We start from the raw sequence: 21,320 nt of genomic DNA, 5'->3' as shown, positions 1-21,320 counted from the left end.
AATTTCATTCGTTAAGTCTGCTGCATGTCGGGACCTAATTCTGTGTTTATAAGTAACATGATATAGTAAAATTAAATAGTTAATTTAACGTACGTAAATTTTAAGTGCTTCCCAAGCGGATTACTGCGGTTCCTTCCGCTATCAAATTAGCTCTCTGTCCAGTGAGATTACTGCAACACTAAATTTTTAAAACGATTATATTCAACTAATCCTAATATTATGAAAACTAAATTATATGAGACAGACAGTACAAAATAGTTCATTAAATACAAATATTCTATTTCTATTTTTAAATTTATTTTCTTTTTTTATTATCGGAATAAATATTGTGCTTCAACAAACATCGGAAACAAACGTATTTAACTTTACCAAACTGATTGCTGGAAGTAATATAATCCTACAAAAATATTTGTAGAAATTCCAGGAACGGCAGCTAAGTTGCAAGCAGTTCGATCGGACAGCTAATAAATAATCCATTAACGAGTACGATTTTGAACTTATGGAAACATACAGACAGAATATATATCAATTTATTATAGAGCAGCTGTATATCATATACCGTCTCGATGCGGTCATGTTGGTAAATACGATGTCAGAGGAATCACAATATTTATTCTGAAGTACTGTAATAACTTGTATAACTCACTAAAGTCTCCCCTCAAGGAAAAATCGAAGCTTATTCTACCGAGCTTAATTAAGGGGTTGTATAATAAGTTTATATTGCGGAAGAATATCATCCACGCAGGTTTCCTTATGAAATTACGCCGAGAACGAGATGAATCGTTCCAAAATACATCGAATATAGTACCTACGTTCAAACGTTACGCTTACATAAATAAAGATAGAATCTTAAGTTCCTATTAATAGTGGTTGAATCTAACATAAGATATGTTAATTTACGTCTAGCAATACTACAAAGGACACAAAGCCGACTATAATTTCAGAGAGTGTTCATATAATAGTCAAGTATTATTTACTAAACCGGGTTGTTATTACAGCGAAGGTATTATTGACATTAGGAGAGGTAATTTGGCTTCCGTCCAAGAAGCAGTGTGTCAAGTCAACTTCGCCAGGTTATCAAAGTCCGGCCGACCCGAATATAGGCCTGAAAATCCTTGCTCCTCCCTCGTAAAACTTTATTACCCCTATAAAAATTCCCGCTAAGAGATCACTCCATATAAATATAATCGTCACATTTCCTAAGTTCAATACGATGTATTTTTTGTGCGATTTACCGATTTTTACGAGTTCCACGTTCCATGATAAAATTTCATATATAAAACCTCTGACGTCGAATCGAAATAGTCTTTTAACGGATATTTTAGGGACTGAAAATCCTTTAAAATTTTTGTTTTTATTTTCGAGGTATTAAAAACTTTTCATACGTATACGAGGTAGTTCCATAACATTTTCAAACAACACGAAAGATTTTCTCTCAAAAGAAACTCAGTCTCGACTTAAAACAAAGACACGTCAAGCTTTGCTAAAATCTTAGACGAAAATTAGTGAGGGATGAATATATAATTGTTCGAGACAGTGTAAATTCGCCAAAAAAATTACACTTAAACCATCCACCACAATTACAGGCCGCGTATCTGTTTATGACAACTTGTTTTAACTTGTGAACCGAGTTTCGGTTGCCAACTGAGCTGGAATTACCGACAAGTCAAGAACCATGAACACTTGTTCGAACGCTTTTATAAATGTTGAAATATTTTCATTCCATTAAATAAAATTTCTAGTCAAGAGGAATGTTTTCCCCGACAAGTGGGTAAATTATTTGTATCCATGAATAATCCGTCGAAACGAAATTATTACTTTGCGTTTCGTTTTTATAAATTGAATAAGTGAAATTGATTTAATGCTGTTATAAAAGGGAACAATTCTATCGTATCGTAATTTTCGATATTCTTTCATGACTCGCGTTATTACTAACGAACTGTATTGCCTTGACATCGTTACGTGATCGTTGGAGTCAATGCACCATTTAACAGATTTTGTTATAGATTTATTTGGGCTAATTTTTCTTATAAATGTTTTTGATTACTTTAACAATTATTTTTAACTACTCTATATTATTAATATTATGAGTAACTCTGTCTGTTTGACGCTCTTTAACGACCAAACCGTTGAACCGATTTGTAAAAATTTCGTATGAAGTACTTGGATTCCAAGACAGGACAGGATAGGGTATTTTTTGCTTAACATGTGAGAACCAACATTCTGAAACGCGAGAGAAGCCGCGGGTGACTACTAGTTATGGATATGTGTTACTGAGCATATTGATTTGCTAAACATGTTTTTCCAAACTTCCTGCTTTAATATGTATCAATGCGGAATGACTTAGTAGAAAACCATCAATTTATTACATTATTTTGCATAATATAGTATATACCCATCACATAAAATGAAGCTCAAAAAGTCTTGAATACTTAAAAAATATAAGCCCTTTTAAAAACAAAGTAATGACCAAATATAACAAGATAGTAACCCAATAACATAAATAGTACAAAGAAACAAACAAACAAACATAGATAGTAAGCCGACCGTAAAAGAAATTTAATTACAAAAATAAAAATAAATTGAAAAGGGCAAAAAATATGAATGTCAATTTCCTTCAAAAAAGGGTCTCTACTCTTTAAGCAATTTTGTTATTTATATTTATGATGATTGTGGATGTTACGTCCGAAATGAACAATGATGACTCGTTCAAGCCAGTTCGTTATAATTTTGTGTGTTTGTTAAACTCTTCTCTGTAACGGAATAAAGATTTTGTGACGAATCCGGTCACAAGGATGGCCGACATTCATTAAAATCATACAGTTTATGCGTATTACGTTCACAAATGAAAGTTGTTAGAATGTAAACAACATTTTGGAAGTCAAAATTTTAAATACCTGTGTCTCGTGTTCTAAAGTTCGACTTAGACAAATATGTACGTATTATGTCTCTCACCTTGCATATTTATCTTGACGACAATTTATGACGTCAACTTTAAACGATATTAATAATATCTGTATAAAAAGTAATAATATAAAGTTTTACGTTCATATATTTGGATAAGACAAAAGATACAATCATAAATATACTATAGTAATATGCAAGTAAATGCCATATTTGGCATCTAATGTTAGTATGTATAAAATTTAATCTGTGATACGGACTTCCTTCTAATCAAATATGCCTTTGTATAAACACAGAGAGATATATAGACTAATAATGATTGCATACAACCAAAGCACGTTTCAGTTTCACTGTGTAGTATAAGATAGACGAGTGACATTTGAACTAATATAAACTGTAACCCGTATACAATAAATACACCTTGTGTGCGGTGACCTTTACGGTACCTAATGTGTAAGTGTAATCGTGCTCATACAAGCATGATTGCAACACACCACAGCGCAAAGCGTTGCCATTTCATCGCTGACGTCACAGGAAACGGACTTTGCTGTAGAATGTCTAACGAAAATGATGTTGATGTGGTAATTTCACTAGAATAAGCACAGCGTACCTTGGAATAAAACCTCATTTTATAAAAATAACATACGTAGAATAAAATGCCAATTCCGACGAATTCGAATAAATTAAATCAAAATTCGAACATTCGCTCACTACCAGGTAAACATAAATACTATGCAATCCGTTTAATATGTATGGGGAAGACTTACAGTTTAAATATTTAAATATATTCGAAACAACAAACCCCAAATATTCTAATGTGTGTTGAAAATCGTACAATGAACTGAAAGCTGACAATTTACGAAATTTCTCACTGCAAAACGTTATTACATTTGCCCACCGACCTGGAAACTAATTTGCATAAACTTAAAGGATAACGAGCAATGAAGGAACAATAATATTGACGAATTTAGATTGTGCTATAAAAACATTTTAAATATTTCGCGTACAATTTTTAATTTGATTATTTAATTACTAATTCGTAAAAATCCTAAAGGTATCAATTATCGTAGTTATTAAAAAAGACAAACACCAAGAATCGCGCGTTGTTGGTTAATTGGTAGTTAACACTAGTTTCTGACTGTGATTTTCAACTTTGTGTGTACTAGCAACTATTGAAAAATCCCCACGGGTGCTCGTAAACTGTGCGTATAGCATATCAATGCGTTTAGGGTTGGACCGTTGCTCTGTTTCTGCAACACATCAAGGATATTTACGACCCCATACGTCGATTTTTATTACATGTAGGTAACAGAGATGTAATGAATACAGGTGAATCTCAATCGATTGGGTTCAACTACCTGTGTATCCATCATTCGCACAGTGTGGAAGGAGAGGCCTTCAGCCTGCAAGAAATATATTTAGAGTTTAACTACTAAATCTTCTGGTGTGCAGAACAAGAATACCAACAGTATTCTGGCCATAATAGTGGACAAATTTGACTGACAATTTGTGAAACATTGTTGAACCGCAGCGGAATGATGCGGCAATGATTTGCTAAATTAAACGAATTGGTTTTACTATACTATGACAAGGGATAATCGAATTAATGAGACTTTTATTACTCGAATTAAAAAAATATCAATTTGTCTTAGTTTAAACACACACAAACGCATATACACGCACGCACACACACACGTCCATTTCTTTTTAATTAAGTCTGTAATTATCCTGACTATGTATTAAATAGTACATGAGTTGAAGTGAATACTACAAAAGCCTTTTCCTAATTAATATACATTTATATTTTTTTAATTTCCAAGATATTCAATCAGACGGTGTAAAAGTATAATGTCAAACATATTTTAATAACAGTTTTTATACAGGTATGAAATGAAATATATCCTTAAATAGCCTTATTTAACGGAAATATAAAATAAAGCTTTTCAATCACAATCGTTCTCATTTTCCACTCCAACTAAGCATAGCACTATTGTAAGGATGTACGAACTTCGACAAAGAAATCTGAACCCAGCTCACTGTTAACAGACTTTGCATTTATCTTTGAATTGTAATGATACGTGTATTGGAAATCGCTGTATTTTATTCTCGTGGATTGTAAAGTTTTATACAGTTCATTCGTATTGAAATACTTTTTATTAACAAATTGTCGCCGGTGGCTTTGCTCGTGCGCAACAAATTGGCTTAGAGGATTGTTCCTGATAGAGCAACGAACAGCTAGACATCATCATCATCGTCCTTCTGCCCTTATCCCAATTTACTTGGGGTCAGCGCAGCATGTATTCTTCTTCCATACTTTCCAATCTGACGTCATCTTACAAGTGAAATTCTTTCCAGCCATATCATCTTTCACACAATTCATCTCAAGAACTTCCTCGCAATATGTTCCTCATTCTTCCTCATAATCACCCATACCATGATAGTCGACTTCCACATAATTTCTCAGACATATAGATTGATTTAAATGATAAAGTGCTTTAACAATATTAGCAGGTATAACATTGTATTATTTGTTTTATTAACCAATGAATAATTATCAATTATTATAAAGTTTTCCCTAGACCAACACGAAACCAAACTCGAGACCAACGTAAAATTCAAACGAGATTCTATTCAACAAAACAAAGAGAATAATAGAGACAAAGAGAAAACATAGAAAACCAAATAAATACCCTTATACTGAACAAAACCCTCGGTTCATGATACATGGCGTCATCAAACTTCATTTCTTTTAATTTAAATCGAGTCATTAGAAAGAACCTAAATCAATATTATGCAAGTGGGTTCTTACATAAATTTCAAATTCAGAAATCAAACGACAAAAAAACTGTTACTGGCGGCTTAATCGATTATAATTGATACGATTTATTTATTTTTATCAAATCATTTTTTATAATAATAAAAAAATCAACAAATGCTAAGTTATAACATTTCCCTTCGGATAAATATTATGACAGATTGAAAAGTATTTTTAATTTTCAGGTTGGTACGAAGATAACTGGTTCGAGACGAACCTTGAACGGGAAGGCTTAGAATGCACAGCGGATCAAATGCGAGAGGCCGCCGAGGGCCACCTCACAACAGAGGCGCTCATGTGGAATCAGAATGCCAATCAAACAACTATCTCTGGCATGACGTCGGAAGATTTTCGGTATGAATATTTTTGCTACCAATAAAAGACGAGAGAGAGAGGCTATAAATACCCCAACAAATAGCTGAGTGTTTTGATTTGAATATTTCAGTAGATAATCATTTTTGAATATAGTAATTATATGTTTGACATGGCGGACCGAAATATATATAATTACTTCGACAAAGATATTTATTTGACTTTTATTCGATGGTCGAATGGTCGTGATTACGAGTTTTTGACTATCACTTTTTTAATAGTTTTTTTAACGATTCTTATTTCCTGTCCAAAATGTTTCAAACTTATCTTATGTCCATGATACTAAATTGTGTACTACATGCAGTATCGCTAAATAGTCAATGAATAAAAAAGCGGAATAAACCAGTTTACCCACGAATGACTTCTGTTGACCTTCAATCTGTGTCGTAACTGTTTTTATTTATTTGCGAAATGTCACAAAAACCCTATTTTATATGACAGCGATTTCTTTTGTACGCGTTCAGAGAGGGAGGCGTAAGACATTTATGCGGTGAGATCCCGAATAAAACCGCTTGTCACAACTTTTACGCGTTGCGAGATAATATTCCATTCTTTCGACGAGCGACATTCAATTGAAAATGCCTAGCTAGGCGATACCTCGATTCGCGACGTGACTCCATTGCTACGTTACTATATCAAATAAGAATTCTCCTGGAGTGTCCTTTTGTGTACGTTGTGTTTCACCAAACGTCAAAATGTAGAAAATTCCTTTTGCGCACGTTTTTCAAACCGCCCCGAATGCCGGGAGAAGTTTACAAAGCCTTTATATATGATAACATACACTTTTGTTGAAAATGACAAAATAAAATGTTTTTACTTCGCTTCGTTTTAATAACTCTGTTTTATTTGTATATTTTACTTGACAAATACGGATGAACATTCTTCTAATTAAAGTATGAGATGAAATAATAATGAACAAACATAGTGTTTCCTTTTCCGAACCAGAAACCAAATATCAAGTGTTTATTTGACTATGTGTAAAGCTTCCATATTTAATAAATAAATTTGAGTTTGAGTTTGAAGTTGAGTTTTGATTTACCGAGTCTAGATAAATTGCAGTAATATAGTTATAAAATAATAGTCAGTTAGTTCAGAGAATTTACAGTAGTTGATTATATAACACACAGGTCACGTTTGAACGAAGCACTTCGTGAAGCCGGCTATAACATCGACGGAGAAAGATTTCCAGAAGGTTATCAGGAAGCTCCATTAGCCTATGATGCAGTTTGGGCCGTCGCGCTAGGTATGCAGACTTGAAACGAATGTGAAATCTTCCTTACAATTGAAACAGGAATATTCTAACTTAAAATCGTTTTTCAGCTTTCAATAAAACGATGGAGAAGCTCGAAAAGAACGGGTTGAGTTTGAAGAATTTTACTTACACTAACAAGAAAATTGCTGATGATATTTACGAAGCTATAAATTCGACGTCCTTCCTTGGCGTTTCGGTAAGTCGACGTATGTCATCGTGCTATGAATACATATATACATATATACAGTGATCAATTTACGTCGTTTCGATTTATGTCGTTTCAAGTTATGTCCAAGAATGTTTTGAAACTATTTCTCAAGTGTACGTCAATTGTTTCGATTTCCACCATAGGAGAACATGTCGCGAGATCAATGTCATAGCAAGAAGAAAAAAACGAAGCAATCCAACATGTCTCGACTAACGTCGTTTTGAATTTTTATTTATGGAATAGGTTAGCGGACGAGCATATTGGTCACCTGATGGTAAGAGGTCACCATCACCCATAGACAATGACGCTGTAAGAAATATTAAGTATTCATTACATCGTCAATGCGCCAACCTTGGGAAATAAGATGCTATGTCTCTTGTGCCTGTAACACTGGCTCACTCACACTACAAACCGGACCACAACAATACTGCGTACTGTTGTTTAGCGGTAGAATATCTGATGAGTGACTGGCACCTACTCAGGCGGGCTTATATAAAGCCCTACCACCAAGTAACTTGATTTACGTCGCGTATTTCGAGAACCCAACATGCCGTAACTACAAGGACTGCCTGTATATGTACATAAGATACATAACACGTCAAAATATTTATATTGATTAAGAATGAGTTATATTTCGCTCGTTAGCCTAATGACTTTGCAGATTGTATTTCATGAGGTTTTGTAGGAATTAAATCGGAGAATTCTTTGATAGTACAAACAATCATAAATGTATAATAACGGTTGACCTACCTAGAACGAACCGTGGGAACAATTATTTTGTATTCTTTCGACTGAAGTTAAACTTTGTTTGGTTTAAAAAAATATAAATAAAAACTTTTCAAAAAACTTCTTTCTATTAAGTAAGATTTAGTAATATAAAGGACAATTTATAATCCAATTCTATTCTAAACTATCCCATAAAGAGACATAATAATTCTGGAATTCAAAACAAAAATCATAATATGTATTATAATATAAAATAAATTGAATGAATACTTGGTCACATATATAATCTTGTAAAGTCAATTTTGCCAATTAATAAACGTTTTTAAACATAATTTATTTCAGAATCAAAGTAAGCGGTAGTTTCCAAGCCAATCTAAGACCAATAAAAGCATGAAAGTAGTTTTCTTGTTAAAATCCAGACACACTAATGTTACCATTGCGACAGTTGCTAACAATGGTAGAAACTTTACAATACCAACTAACTATTCAAGGATTTTTCAATCACTTTTAAAAACAACCATTTATTACAAAAATATTTAATAACACTTCCATTGTATTATAAAATACTTAAAGGAAAATATACTTTTTCAAACAATCGACAAATCTGTTACAAATATCAAAATAGAACGATCACGTAACTATCAGCTGTTCGTAAATGTTCGTTCGTTTCAACTGTGACTTATTACAGGGATTGGTAGCGTTCTCCTCTCAGGGCGATCGCATAGCGCTGACACAGATAGAGCAGTTAACCGACAACCACTACGTGAAGCTCGGATACTACGACACTCAAGAAGACAACCTCACGTGGCTGGACCGGGAGCGATGGGTTGGTAAGTGGAATCTGTGCGATTTTATCCAACGTTACACATCACTATGGAGGTATGACTAAAATAAGGTTTTATATAAATCATTTATGTCGTAATTAATAACTCTATCGGTATGTGCGGCGCAAGCCAGTGAAACTCTATTAGCATGATTTAGATATAGACAAATTCAAGGCAATATATATAAAAAAAAAATTAATTATGCAACTAAAATTTTTTAACTAATCACTCCGTTTATTTATGAAACCGTGTGAAAATGTATTTTGTAGATTTTGAGTTCAGACCGGCAGTCAGCGAGCGGACTTTGTTATAAAATGCAGTAATGGTGTCCTAAATTTATTAATCTACTTATTTTGCTTATCTTATATAATTATCGCAAAAACTACTGAAATCAAATATACTCGTATATTTCCTAACACTTAGTACCTAACTTTTTATTACGTCAAATAAATTGTCACATAAAAGGAATTAATTAAGATTCGCGTTGACCTTTCACATTTGATTCTATTGGTTTTAGTTTACGCTAGCATGTGGAAGTAATTTGAAGGTTTCGTCGTGTTTATGATACTTGCCACCACGCTACGATATTGCTACGGGCACATGCTACGACGAGTGAACTGTTACCTAAACACTAAATTTAAAGTTATTACACAATTAGTGAATTCCTGGTTAATAGCACAACTTGGAAATTAAACAATCGCCTACTGACTATTTCTTTGTGATATTGAACATACAGTATAGAAATTATATATGAAAAAAGACATAATACCGCCGGTTTATCTCAGTTCTGGATATTTTCTTTTTCGGTAGTTAAGTAACAATCAGTGATTAAGAATGAGCTTCTATATTGAGATTAATATTTTCTTTTTTTTTATTGTTCTTGATTTAAAAATTATACTTGAGTGACTCAGATCTGACGTAACCTTAAAAATAACAAACAGGCTTGACATTATTTTAGAAAGTAAAATATATAACTGCACAGAAATCATACGTTTTAATTATACTATAAAGAAAAATACTGAAAAAATATTTCAACCTGATTTTTTATACCTAATATAAACTTTTTTTTTAGTTCTTCTATGATTGAAAACTTGTACATTTATTGTTTACCCATGCGTGTAAACTTGTTACAATCTTAACTGTCAAATTTACTTATAAGTTAATTTGATTGCAATTCTTTAATTGCAATGCATGGGAGACAAAAAGTTATAAAAATGTCAATTTCATAAAATAACCAACACAATGGACAGGAACTACGATCAAAGTTAAGCGAAGCGTGAGATGTATCCATCTGCGGTAACCGCAACGTCCGCAAAACCAGTTCGACACTAATAACGGAGGTTTCGAATTAAAGTTTAATGAAACAAATTGGAAACAAACCTTAAATAAATTAAAACGAGAAAGACGAGTCGTCGAGCGTTTTTAATTCACTTACGTGTTGGCATCCCAAGATTTTATCTTTCGTTTAAACTGCACGACTCTGCCGAGACACTAGGAAGAGTAATTACATCCCTCCCCACTTCGAAAATTCTCTGTGAAGTTTTGGTGGATATTAGCCAAATGGCTCAAAGAACATTTTAATTTCTATCTCTTTCGTTCTATTAACATTGCGTAAGATAAATGAGGAAATGTAATTCTGTTTTCGAATTTAATATTTAATTTTTGAATAACACGAAATAAACATTAACGTTTTGTATTACTTAGGAATACTAATTAAATTACTTTTTTTGATAAATGGCCCCTGTGTTGCTTGATTATCTTTTTACTTTTATTTAACCCTTCGTGTGCCTGGTGGGTCTGACAGACCCGACACTTCAAAAAATCAACGATAACTTTTAAATTTTTGGAGCAAACCCGCTGTACTCCTGAGTAGCTTCGCGATACAAACTAACGGCTATTTTGACTACTCTCCCGCTGTCCACAACGTACACCCATCCGAACAACACGCATTTTGTGTGCGCTCGGGTCTCAGGGACCAGACCAGGCACGCGGCGTAACTTTTAATCTTTAAGCTATTATTAAATATTGATGCAGTTATAATGACTGGGCGGTTAATAAATGATGAAATTCGCCAAGCTTTAGAGAGAAATTTTGAAGAAAATGAAGATCAGAATGTAGTTTTTGATGAAAGTGAAGATGAGTCAGATACATAATTCTGATGTTGATAAGGAAGAAGTAAAAGTCTATAGCGAACCAAATAACAGGGATATCATATATACAACCAAACAAAAGTGATTTATATGTCCCAGCCATTAAGTAATTTTGGTCACAAATCAATATATAAAGGCCTTGATTATTGTTTCTGGATTCTCAACACTACTGGCATAAACGCAATGTTAATGCAAACGTTATTCATATGTTAAACAATTCGGATACTAGAAGGAATTTCACAAAAAAATGAGCCTAGTATTGACTGCTCTACATCAGACTGAACGACGTAATAGTTGTAAGATGCAAAATCTTATCTTACTTTACGTATGAGAATCAGCTCTCATTTAGGGGAATGCTCCGAGCCACCACCCAAAAGATATAATGCTGGTACGAAAAAGCGTTGTTATGTATGTCCTAACCAAAAAGATCACAAGTCTAAATACATCTATGTGTCTTGCACAAGACATATTTGCTTGGAACACGCAATTTTTGTTTGTAAAAATTGTCACATAAATACTGATTAGATACAAGCAATATATTTGTTACTTTTACATCGAAATATAAAAGTTTGTAAGTTGATTAATTAGGGCCTTAAAGTAATGTAAATCTGATTGTTGATCTCAATTAAAAAAAATAATATTGTCGATTTAAACATAAGTGTTTATTTTTATTACGTAAAATTAGAGACTTTTTAATTTTTTTAATATAACTTTAATTCTAACCTAACCTAACCTAACCAAAAAGATCACAAGTCTAAATACATCTATGTGTCTTGCACAAGACATATTTGCTTGGAACACGCAATTTTTGTTTGTAAAAATTGTCACATAAATACTGATTAGATACAAGCAATATATTTGTTACTTTTACATCGAAATATAAAAGTCTGTAAGTTGATTAATTAGGGCCTTAAAGTAATGTAAATCTGATTGTTGATCTCAATTAAAAAAAATAATATTGTCGATTTAAACATAAGTGTTTATTTTTATTACGTAAAATTAGAGACTTTTTAATTTTTTTAATATAACTTTGTAGAAGAACTTTGGTTTAATTTTATATTTCATTCATATAGCTAAACAGCTCTAAAATAAATATAAACACATTATTTGGCGTTCTGACTAATGAAATAATTAAAAAACAAGTATTTTTTTACCGGGTCCCACAGACCCACCAGGCACTCCATGTAAGTTTTACCCACCAGGCACCCGAAGGGTTAAAAACAACATGAAAGTAAATGAGCTGAGATGGCCCAGGGGTTTAAGCGCGTACATCTTAACCGTTGATTGCGGGTTCAAACCAAGCACCACTGAATTTTCATGTGCTTAATTTGTATTTGTTATTCACCTCGAGCTTGGCAGTAAAAGAAAATCTCGTCAGGAAACCTGCGAGTGTCTAATTTCAACGAAATTTTGCCACATGTTAATCCACTAACCAGCACTGGAGTTGCGTGGTGGAATATACTTCTAACATACTCCTCAAAGGGAGAGAAAGCCTTAGCCAAACAGTGGGAAATTTACAGACTGTTACGACTATGAAAGTAAATGAAATGTGTTTTTGAACATACCATAAATTAGTTATTCGATTTAGTATAAAGATAAATTTATCATTAATGAAACGATTTTATTGCAGCGTATTTTATCCAATCCGAATCTCGAATTGCCATTAACGTGAATATGCGCGATTAAACAACCGAGTAAATAAAAGTTAGGATATACTGTAATAGCATGCTTATGTTAAAAAGTGAAAAATAACGCTTTATATAAAAATCGGGGGATTTAAAATAAAACGTATGAAAAATGAAAATTTCGTGAGAACAAACGGGAACACTGTTACAAAGCAGCTTAGCTTGCTTTTAAACAGTGCTTGTATACCTTCGAATATCACGGTTTAATTCATAAATAAAAAATAGCGAAATTTTTCATTAATATTCTTAGAAGCAAGAAAAACTGGTGACTGTAATAAAATAAAGGAATGCTCCATTTTCTCCACTGGTGCAATAGTTTTACGACTAAACTTTTACGATCAGCGGACATGGGGGATTTTTTATGGACAGTGTCACTTCGAAACTTACAGAGTAATAGTCGTCTGTGAAACGTCTATTTTTAATTTAAAATAAGAAATGGAAACCGAATCTAAAATATTATTTTATAATATATTTGAATTAGCTCCCTTACTCCTTCATTTGTTTATTGGCTTCATATATATTGATCCTGTGGATCTGGGTTCAAATCCGAAGTCGGTCTGACAAAAAGTTATTTGATTTTGTTTAAAAATTCTCCGAAACAGACAAAATTTGAAAGTGAGAAGTACTAAAAGCACGTAAATGTGCTCTTTTTCGTGTAAAATTTGTCATCTCATCGATATAATAGTGGATGAACAGAAAGTACACATGTGTTGCACGCACACACTCGTGTATTGTCACGTGCGAGTTGGCTGGTCTCCGTTGGGATGTGTCGAAACAAATAGTTAAAATCGTTAAATTTTTTTAATGTTGACATGATATAATTACACCATAAAACTATATATAATATTCTAAAACATTAGAAAATAAAATATTTTATGTATTATTACATTAGATATTACTTTAAACAGAAAAAAAAAAACATTTATTAAATAAGGCAATGTCGTATAACGAATCCGCTTTACCTCATACCGATAGCATTTCAAGCACCTTAACTTAATGTGTCAGTTATTATTATTCATTTAATTCCATCCAATATTTTAATTGATCTACTTTCATGACTAATAAGGGAAAATGTTCGATTTATTGATGAACCTATATGTGTCTCAGTTGCTGCTAAAATCAACAACAACAGCCTGAAATTCCCACTGCTGGGCTAAAGGCCTCCTCTCCCTTTGAGGAGAAGGTTTGGAACATATTCCACTACGCTGTTCCAATGCGGGTTGGTGGAATGCACATGTGGCAGAATTTCTATGAAATTTGTCACATGCAGGTTTCCTCACGATGTTTTCCTTCACCGCTGAGCACGAGATGAATTAAAAAGTAAAAAAGTAAAGTAACAGCCTGTAAATTTCCCACTGCTGGGCTAAAGGCCTCCTCTCTCTTTGAGAAGAAGGTTTGGAACATAATCCACCACGCTGTTCCAATGCGGGTTGGTGGAATACACATATGGCAGAATTTCTATGAAATTTTTCACATGCAGGTTTCCTCACGATGTTTTCCTTCACCGCTGAGCAAGAGATGAATTATAAAGACAAATTAAGCACATGAAACAGCGGTGCTTGCCTGGGTTTGAACCCGCTATCATCGGTTAAGATGCACGCGTTCTAACCACTGGGCCACTCGACATCTCGCTGCTAAATTCAGCTAGTGTTTTTTTTTAGGTGGTAAAGTACCTCCCGACCGCACGGTGGTGGTGAACGAGCTGCGTACAGTATCGCTGTCGTTATTCGCATGTATGACGGCGCTATGCATCGCCGGCATCCTAGCCGCCATCGGCTTAATAGTCTTCAACATCTTCCACAGACACAGAAGGTAAGCTTGGATTATTCCAACTGTATTTACCCTTACAATAAAGATAATGAATCCTCTACTTTATGGTACTTTTTAATTAGACATTGCAATCATTTATAATATTGACTGACTAAGAACTTTGTGTCTGATTAGATTACATTTAATATGCTTTGACTTAATTAGTAATGCTAATAAAGTTATTAGAATTAAAATATGACACAATTCTATATTTAAATTTTAAAACGGTCGTACTTTTTCAATATACTATATTCATAATAATTACGATTATTATAATCATAATTATTGTCGCTATCGTTACCTGACCCTATTTACTCAAAGTCGGCATCAAATAAACTCTAAAGCTACCTGAGGACATCTTGAAATGTTTTTTTTTTTTCATAATCATCATACAATATAAATTACAAACTAAAAAAATATCAGAAGTCTGAAGAGAAATTTTATGATTCCCACGAAGTTGGATCTCAAGTATCCAATTATTATCAAAGTTTAAACTTCTTTACAAAACAAAGATAAGAAAAGTGCTATCTCCGCGAAACATATTTCAGTTTTATATCTGTGTATTTATTTGCTGCCATAATTTTGCTGTCAAAATTCAAATTGTGTTCTATAATTTTTGACGTATTAAAAACAGACAAAAAAATACAGATTAATTTTATTAAAAAATAACTTTTGTTTATATTACGAAAGTTAAATGAAATTCGGGCTATCTTCTTATAAAATATTTTTAAGATTTATAGATTGGAAAATACAGTAACTATATTTTCAAATCAAATATAATTATTATATAACTTTTTTTATAGAGTGATCCAATGGTCACATCCAGCTTGCAACACTGTTATGCTGTGTGGTTGCTGTGTCTGCTTCGGCGCCGCCATCGCCCTCGGAGTCGATGGCCGGTGGGTCCAGCCGCAACACTTCCCCGGTCTTTGCGCGGCCAGAGCATGGCTTCTCGCAATCGGCTTTTCCATGGCCTATGGCGCAATGTTTACAAAAGTGTGGCGCGTCCATCGACATACAACTAAACCTAAACCGGAAACCAAGGTAAAGAAAATACACAGAACTATATAAAGTTTAAAAATATATATAGTTATATATTCCAGCAACAATCTTCGATGGATTCAAAAATGGAAGACAAATACTACTGATAAAATAAAAAGTATCAGTAGTAAAAACTTTTTGAACGTAAACTGCTTAGTTAGTATTTCGATTTTAATTTAAATCTATCCTTTTTTACATATAGTTTGTTATGTTTACGTAGACATAACAAACTACTGACTACGTGTCAGCGAGAACTTTTAAGAAGCAAAATGGCTTAATATCTAGAACATGTATATCCTAACCGAAGATTCAAGGCTGCAATAATGAGGAAACTAGTTAATGCTCGAGAAATTCTACCGCATATTATGTATCCGTCAACCCGCACTGGAATAGCGTGTTAAGCGAAGACTCAGCTCAGCAGAAAAATATACACATACTTTTAAAAGCTTATAATTTGTTCCAACCGTGTAGTAACAAATATCTATTTAAAAGAAAACGTACAGGGAACACAAAAATATATAAAAATTATCTTTGTACGAGCTTAAATGCTTCTTATATATAGCAGTATCAACAATTTACAAAAAATATAAAAAATGTATACCAGGGGAACACAAAAATATATAAAATTATCTTTGTACGAGCTTAAATGGTTCTTATATATAGCAAGTATCAACAACTTACAAAATATGTATGTTTCATATAAAAACTTAAACCGAATTCGTCAGAAATCATAGATATAATATGCATACCGTTTAGTATGATTTCAACCGCCATCCTTTCACCTTATTTTGCAAGACATCCTTCAAGAACTGACTGCTCTGAATACATAAGTGTACCCAAATAAACACATAAATAAATCTCTTGAGTAAAAAAAAAATCTTAGCTAAAATAAATTGTTCCGTATAATCGCAGTATTGTTTTAAAATATCACACGAGCATTATACGCACACAAACGTAACGTCCTCGCCGGAAAAAATAAACTCTTTATCAGATCACAAAGGACAGACAAATTGTCGCTTGTTTTGCATTAAATCTATGGAATGGAAGGACTTGAAACGTTTACAAGGCCCTGTTTCCTGTTACAGCGCTTTACTTTATTTAAGTTAAATTCTTATCTATTTATTCAGTATAACGTATAGGGGTCGTTCTTGGTTAAACAATTGCTTAAAACTTAGTACTTTATGAAGTATTTAAATGACTTTAATTTTGGATCAATCAAACTTTCTGCGTTGGAATAATATTTTCTTACATTTTTCGAAGCTGCTTTTCGTAACCTTGTACTCCGAGATGCGTAAACAATAGTAACAAAAATATTCGTAACAAAAATATATTCAACGTTAGTAAATTCGCGGTTTTCCTCGTGTCAATACAACCCCATAAATTCAGAAGTGAATATCCGTTTCGCATTATTTCTACGATAGATACTGTTACCGCATAGAATTTCAAATGGATAAAAGTCACACATTTATGCAAACAACTGTGCGGGATCGGCCCATAAAGGTTTATAGTAATTACACTTTCCTCTTCCGAAGCGTGTCCCTCGAGTCGCTCATTAAAATCACTGGATCGGAAAGGCTATTCTTCTCAAAGCTAATAAACAACGTTTAATATTAACGACGGCATTGAGCTCTAAACGTAAACTCCTTTGCACTGTCTAATTTACATTATATTTAAAAAAAAATACAGCGCTTAGAATTGGACAAGATAATTTAATCATGCCAAATGACAACTCATATATACATGTACACACGTTTATAGTCAATTTATTAACATAAGAATTAACAACATTAAATGCTTAAATATATATATACAAATATGAACTAAAACTAGTTACTGTATAAATCTTGACTGCGTGGAATGGTGGCAAGAATGCTAGCAGCATTTCCCCGTTGAATCGCAATTCCGATCCTCTGGGCAAAAAACGAACCAGCCCTCTTGTCACCAGTGGAGGCAATGAGGCGAGGTGTTATACTTTTGATGAAGCTTTTTGCACCACTACTCCAAGGGCCAAGCGTTTCAACAGCATACGTTTATAGTTAATTTTATTTATATATTCAATAGATTTTATTGGGACATTAAATTGGGTGTTTAAATTTAGAAAAAGGCGCTGTCACAAAAGGAAATATAATGGCTTCATTACTTATGCTTGGTCCGGTATAAGCCGAATTTCGCTATTCTGGGTAGCAAGTTCTTTTCTTAATAGCCTTAATGGCCATAGAATGACAGTCGATTGTCTTTAAAAAAATATATGAAACAAAAGAACATCTTTATTGACTTAGACAAAAGAGAGAATAGGCCTTGTTTTGTTTTGATTGGGTTAAACAAAATAATCAGTTAAACTTATATGTCAATTATATTAATCTTTTGCGTTTGTTACAATAGTTTTTGAATATCTCGTTGGTCTAATGGCTAGCTAATAGTTGCAAATCTCACGAGCCTTAACTAGTCTCTATTGCGAATGGTCACTCCTGCCAAAATTGGTCAACAACGTAATTTTGCATTGCAAAACATGTCACGTATAACATGTTAGTGTTATATATGAATTTAGAAGCAAGAACAAAGAGGGTAGAATATAACTGATGATATGTTCAAAGATAAAGATAAATAAATGAATGGAAAGTAAAACATACTTTTCCGAATACTAAGTAAAAAAAAGCAAAGACAAATTTAGTTTATCACGAAAAGATTTAAATATAGAATGTAATTTTAAAATAAACAATTATGCACAGGTAATTAAGACGCAATACCTTTCACAGTGTTCCCATATCAAAATAATCCAATTAAACTAATTTTTTTATATACATTAATTTATTTTATAATTAAAACTTCGTACAGAAACGTATGCATGGATGGAAGCTATACACAATGGTCGGTGGCTTGCTCGTGGTCGACGTTGCTCTTTTGACAGCGTGGCAGCTGCGTGACCCATTACAGAGACGAGTGGAAATATTCCCTCTGGAGGCGCCGAGGCACCACGATGACGACGTGCACATCAGACCCGAGCTGGAGCATTGTGAGAGCGAACACAATACCGTCTGGCTAGGTGAGTTAAATACATGTATATGTCAAAGCATCAAAAAGGTTAATTAAGATTTTTTTATTTTTTATCGTACATGCTGGCAACATTATTATGACGTAGGAGAACACATGACAGTCGAATAGTCGTATTTGGGAGAATTAAAAAAAAAGATATGACAAACGTGAATAACTAGATCCATATTTCGTATATCGAATACAAATTGATACATATTATTATGCAAAAATTTTTGAATGTTAGTCGTTTTTGACTCAACGTTAAAAAGCATAATATTATAAGTGGCTTAATCAAATAACAATATCCTTGGCAAAATCTCATAAAGAATGGCTTCTGTAGTTACGGTTTAGTTTGTGATCCCTTTTTGTGAGTGTGGAAGAGTTCTAACAAAGACCATTCCTGTTCGAATTTTCTCACGGTGTTAAATTGAACATTGAACTCAAATTAATTACTGAAAATTCAGTGATGCTTATTTGACTTCGAACTAGCAATCATCGGTTAAGATTCACTTATTCTGATCACTGGATCATCTCGGCTCGATTTATATATACATCATGTTCAAACAATATTATTATCAAAATAGCAAATATTGTGGCTTATCAAATAACCAATAATCTAACGCCATTGTCGACATGCAAATAGGTCGCAGTAATTTTGTTTTATACAAAATTGTTCAAAATAATTTCATATCTCGAATTGTAATATTTGTTGACTTGTTTATTCTCGCCAATGAAATTACATCAAATGTTTTAGCTAATTTGATATTAGCCAATCAGGGCCTCGTATAAAAATGTTAGTTTAATCAGTGATATATATATACATAAGTGTGTATATCGGGCTCGAGGGCATGCTCGCATTTTTTTCCAAACAAAAACATCGAGAACGTGACACTACGTGCGACGATAACTTTTTCAATCACAGGAGCGCCCATGTGCATTCGCTACGGGTATTGTTCTAAAAGCTATACAAATATTTTTATAGTACAATCCTATTTAATATTAATTTATTTGAGCTGAGATGACCCAGTGGTAAAACGCGTGCATCTTAACCGATGATTGCGTGTTCAAACCCACGCTTATTTGCTTAATTTGTGTTTATAATTCATCTAGTGCTCGGCGGCGAAGGAAAACAACATGAGGAAACCTGCATGTGTCTAATTTCATTGTAATTCAAAAATGCATTCCAGCAACCCGCATTGGAACAGCGTGGTGGACTATGTTCCAAACCCTCTCCTTAATGGGAGAGGAGGCCTTAGCCCAGCAGTGGGAAATTTACAGGCTGTAATTTTACTTTACTTTACTTACAATCCAATAAATATGAGCTATAACCCAACCCAGTATAAAATACTCTTATTTCTTCTACTTATTGTACATTTAACGGATATTGCAAATCCAAGACTTGATTTCAACCCTTGTTATGTTAAGTTGTTCTCCGATTTATTTCATCTCCTGTTTTACGAGGGAAATTCTATTACAAGTAAATCCATTGATAAGGACAGAAAAGTGAATTAAGATGTCTTTGCCTTATTGAGGATTTGCAGTTGAATCCTAAATTCGATACAGGATTTTAAATACATTGAAGAGCATTATATTACTCAACCGACTTCTTTTGTTTACTATATCCATAATATCTAATAAAGATATTTTAAATGTATCAAGATGAAATATATCGACAATTTCAACCAAAAAAATTAATAGTTTTAAGAAACTTTTACTGAGATGGTTTTCATATACTCTTTATGTTCTTTTGTGATTTCTTCTACCCTCATTAATTACAGTTAAAGGTGATTTATTTATATTGTTGTTAATGTCCAAAATAGTGTATCCATAAATTCAATGAAAAAGATTGGTATTTTTCTACAAACTTTATTTGGTAATGTATATTTTCTATGCTATACAATACTACCTACTAATTAAATTTGAAGACTCGTGTAGGCCTCTGGCCAGGTTTTTTACAATACTATTAAGAAACTATACATAAAACTTATACAAGAAAATGTAGCGCGTTTCGGAATATTTCATTTTGCAGGATAATAACTTTATATTACATTTCTTATATATTTAAAAATAGCGCAGTTCTGGTTACTCATAAGAAGTAAAACTATTTTAATCTAATGGTCAAACTCTGGTGCAAGTTCGGATAGGTCGTTGCAATAAAATTTCAAGACAAACTACAAGACTCGAGAGTTGACTAAACAAATGTTTTAATGAAATTTTAAATTCCCTTAAAAGTTCGATGAAAAGATTTTAATTACAGCAGTTAGGTACTTCCCCAACTTGATTAATCAAAAGAAATCATTACGAGTTTCTATTGAGTTAAAAAAAGTAATTCAATTTGAGTGAGGTAAGTGTTTAAACGGTAAGTATGGAGTCGCATTTTTTAAATTCAAATTTGGAATTGTTTCGGGTGAATGACCTGCTTGGTGGAAGAAATTACTAATGAACTTAAATGTTGTAACATTTAAGTAATGCATCCCGTATTATAAAAGAATTGTCTACGA

At 33.0% G+C, this 21,320-nt stretch overlaps 1 protein-coding gene across 1 annotated transcript in view; it reads left to right on the top strand.

The window, feature by feature from the left end:
• LOC124538931 (gamma-aminobutyric acid type B receptor subunit 1) overlaps positions 1–21,320 on the top strand; it is an 88,498-nt gene that overhangs the window by 53,622 nt on the left and 13,556 nt on the right. The window contains exons 5-11 of the mRNA XM_047116207.1: positions 5,905–6,073; positions 7,219–7,334; positions 7,412–7,539; positions 8,966–9,107; positions 14,598–14,748; positions 15,549–15,789; positions 18,622–18,829. Of these exons, the coding sequence (XP_046972163.1) occupies positions 5,905–6,073; positions 7,219–7,334; positions 7,412–7,539; positions 8,966–9,107; positions 14,598–14,748; positions 15,549–15,789; positions 18,622–18,829 (1,155 nt within the window). The remainder of the gene's footprint in view (positions 1–5,904; positions 6,074–7,218; positions 7,335–7,411; positions 7,540–8,965; positions 9,108–14,597; positions 14,749–15,548; positions 15,790–18,621; positions 18,830–21,320) is intronic.

The sequence above is a fragment of the Vanessa cardui genome, chromosome 2, assembly GCF_905220365.1.
Source record: "Vanessa cardui chromosome 2, ilVanCard2.1, whole genome shotgun sequence".
Classification (NCBI taxonomy): Eukaryota; Metazoa; Arthropoda; class Insecta; order Lepidoptera; family Nymphalidae; genus Vanessa; species Vanessa cardui.
This window is presented reverse-complemented; position numbering and strand designations above follow the sequence as displayed.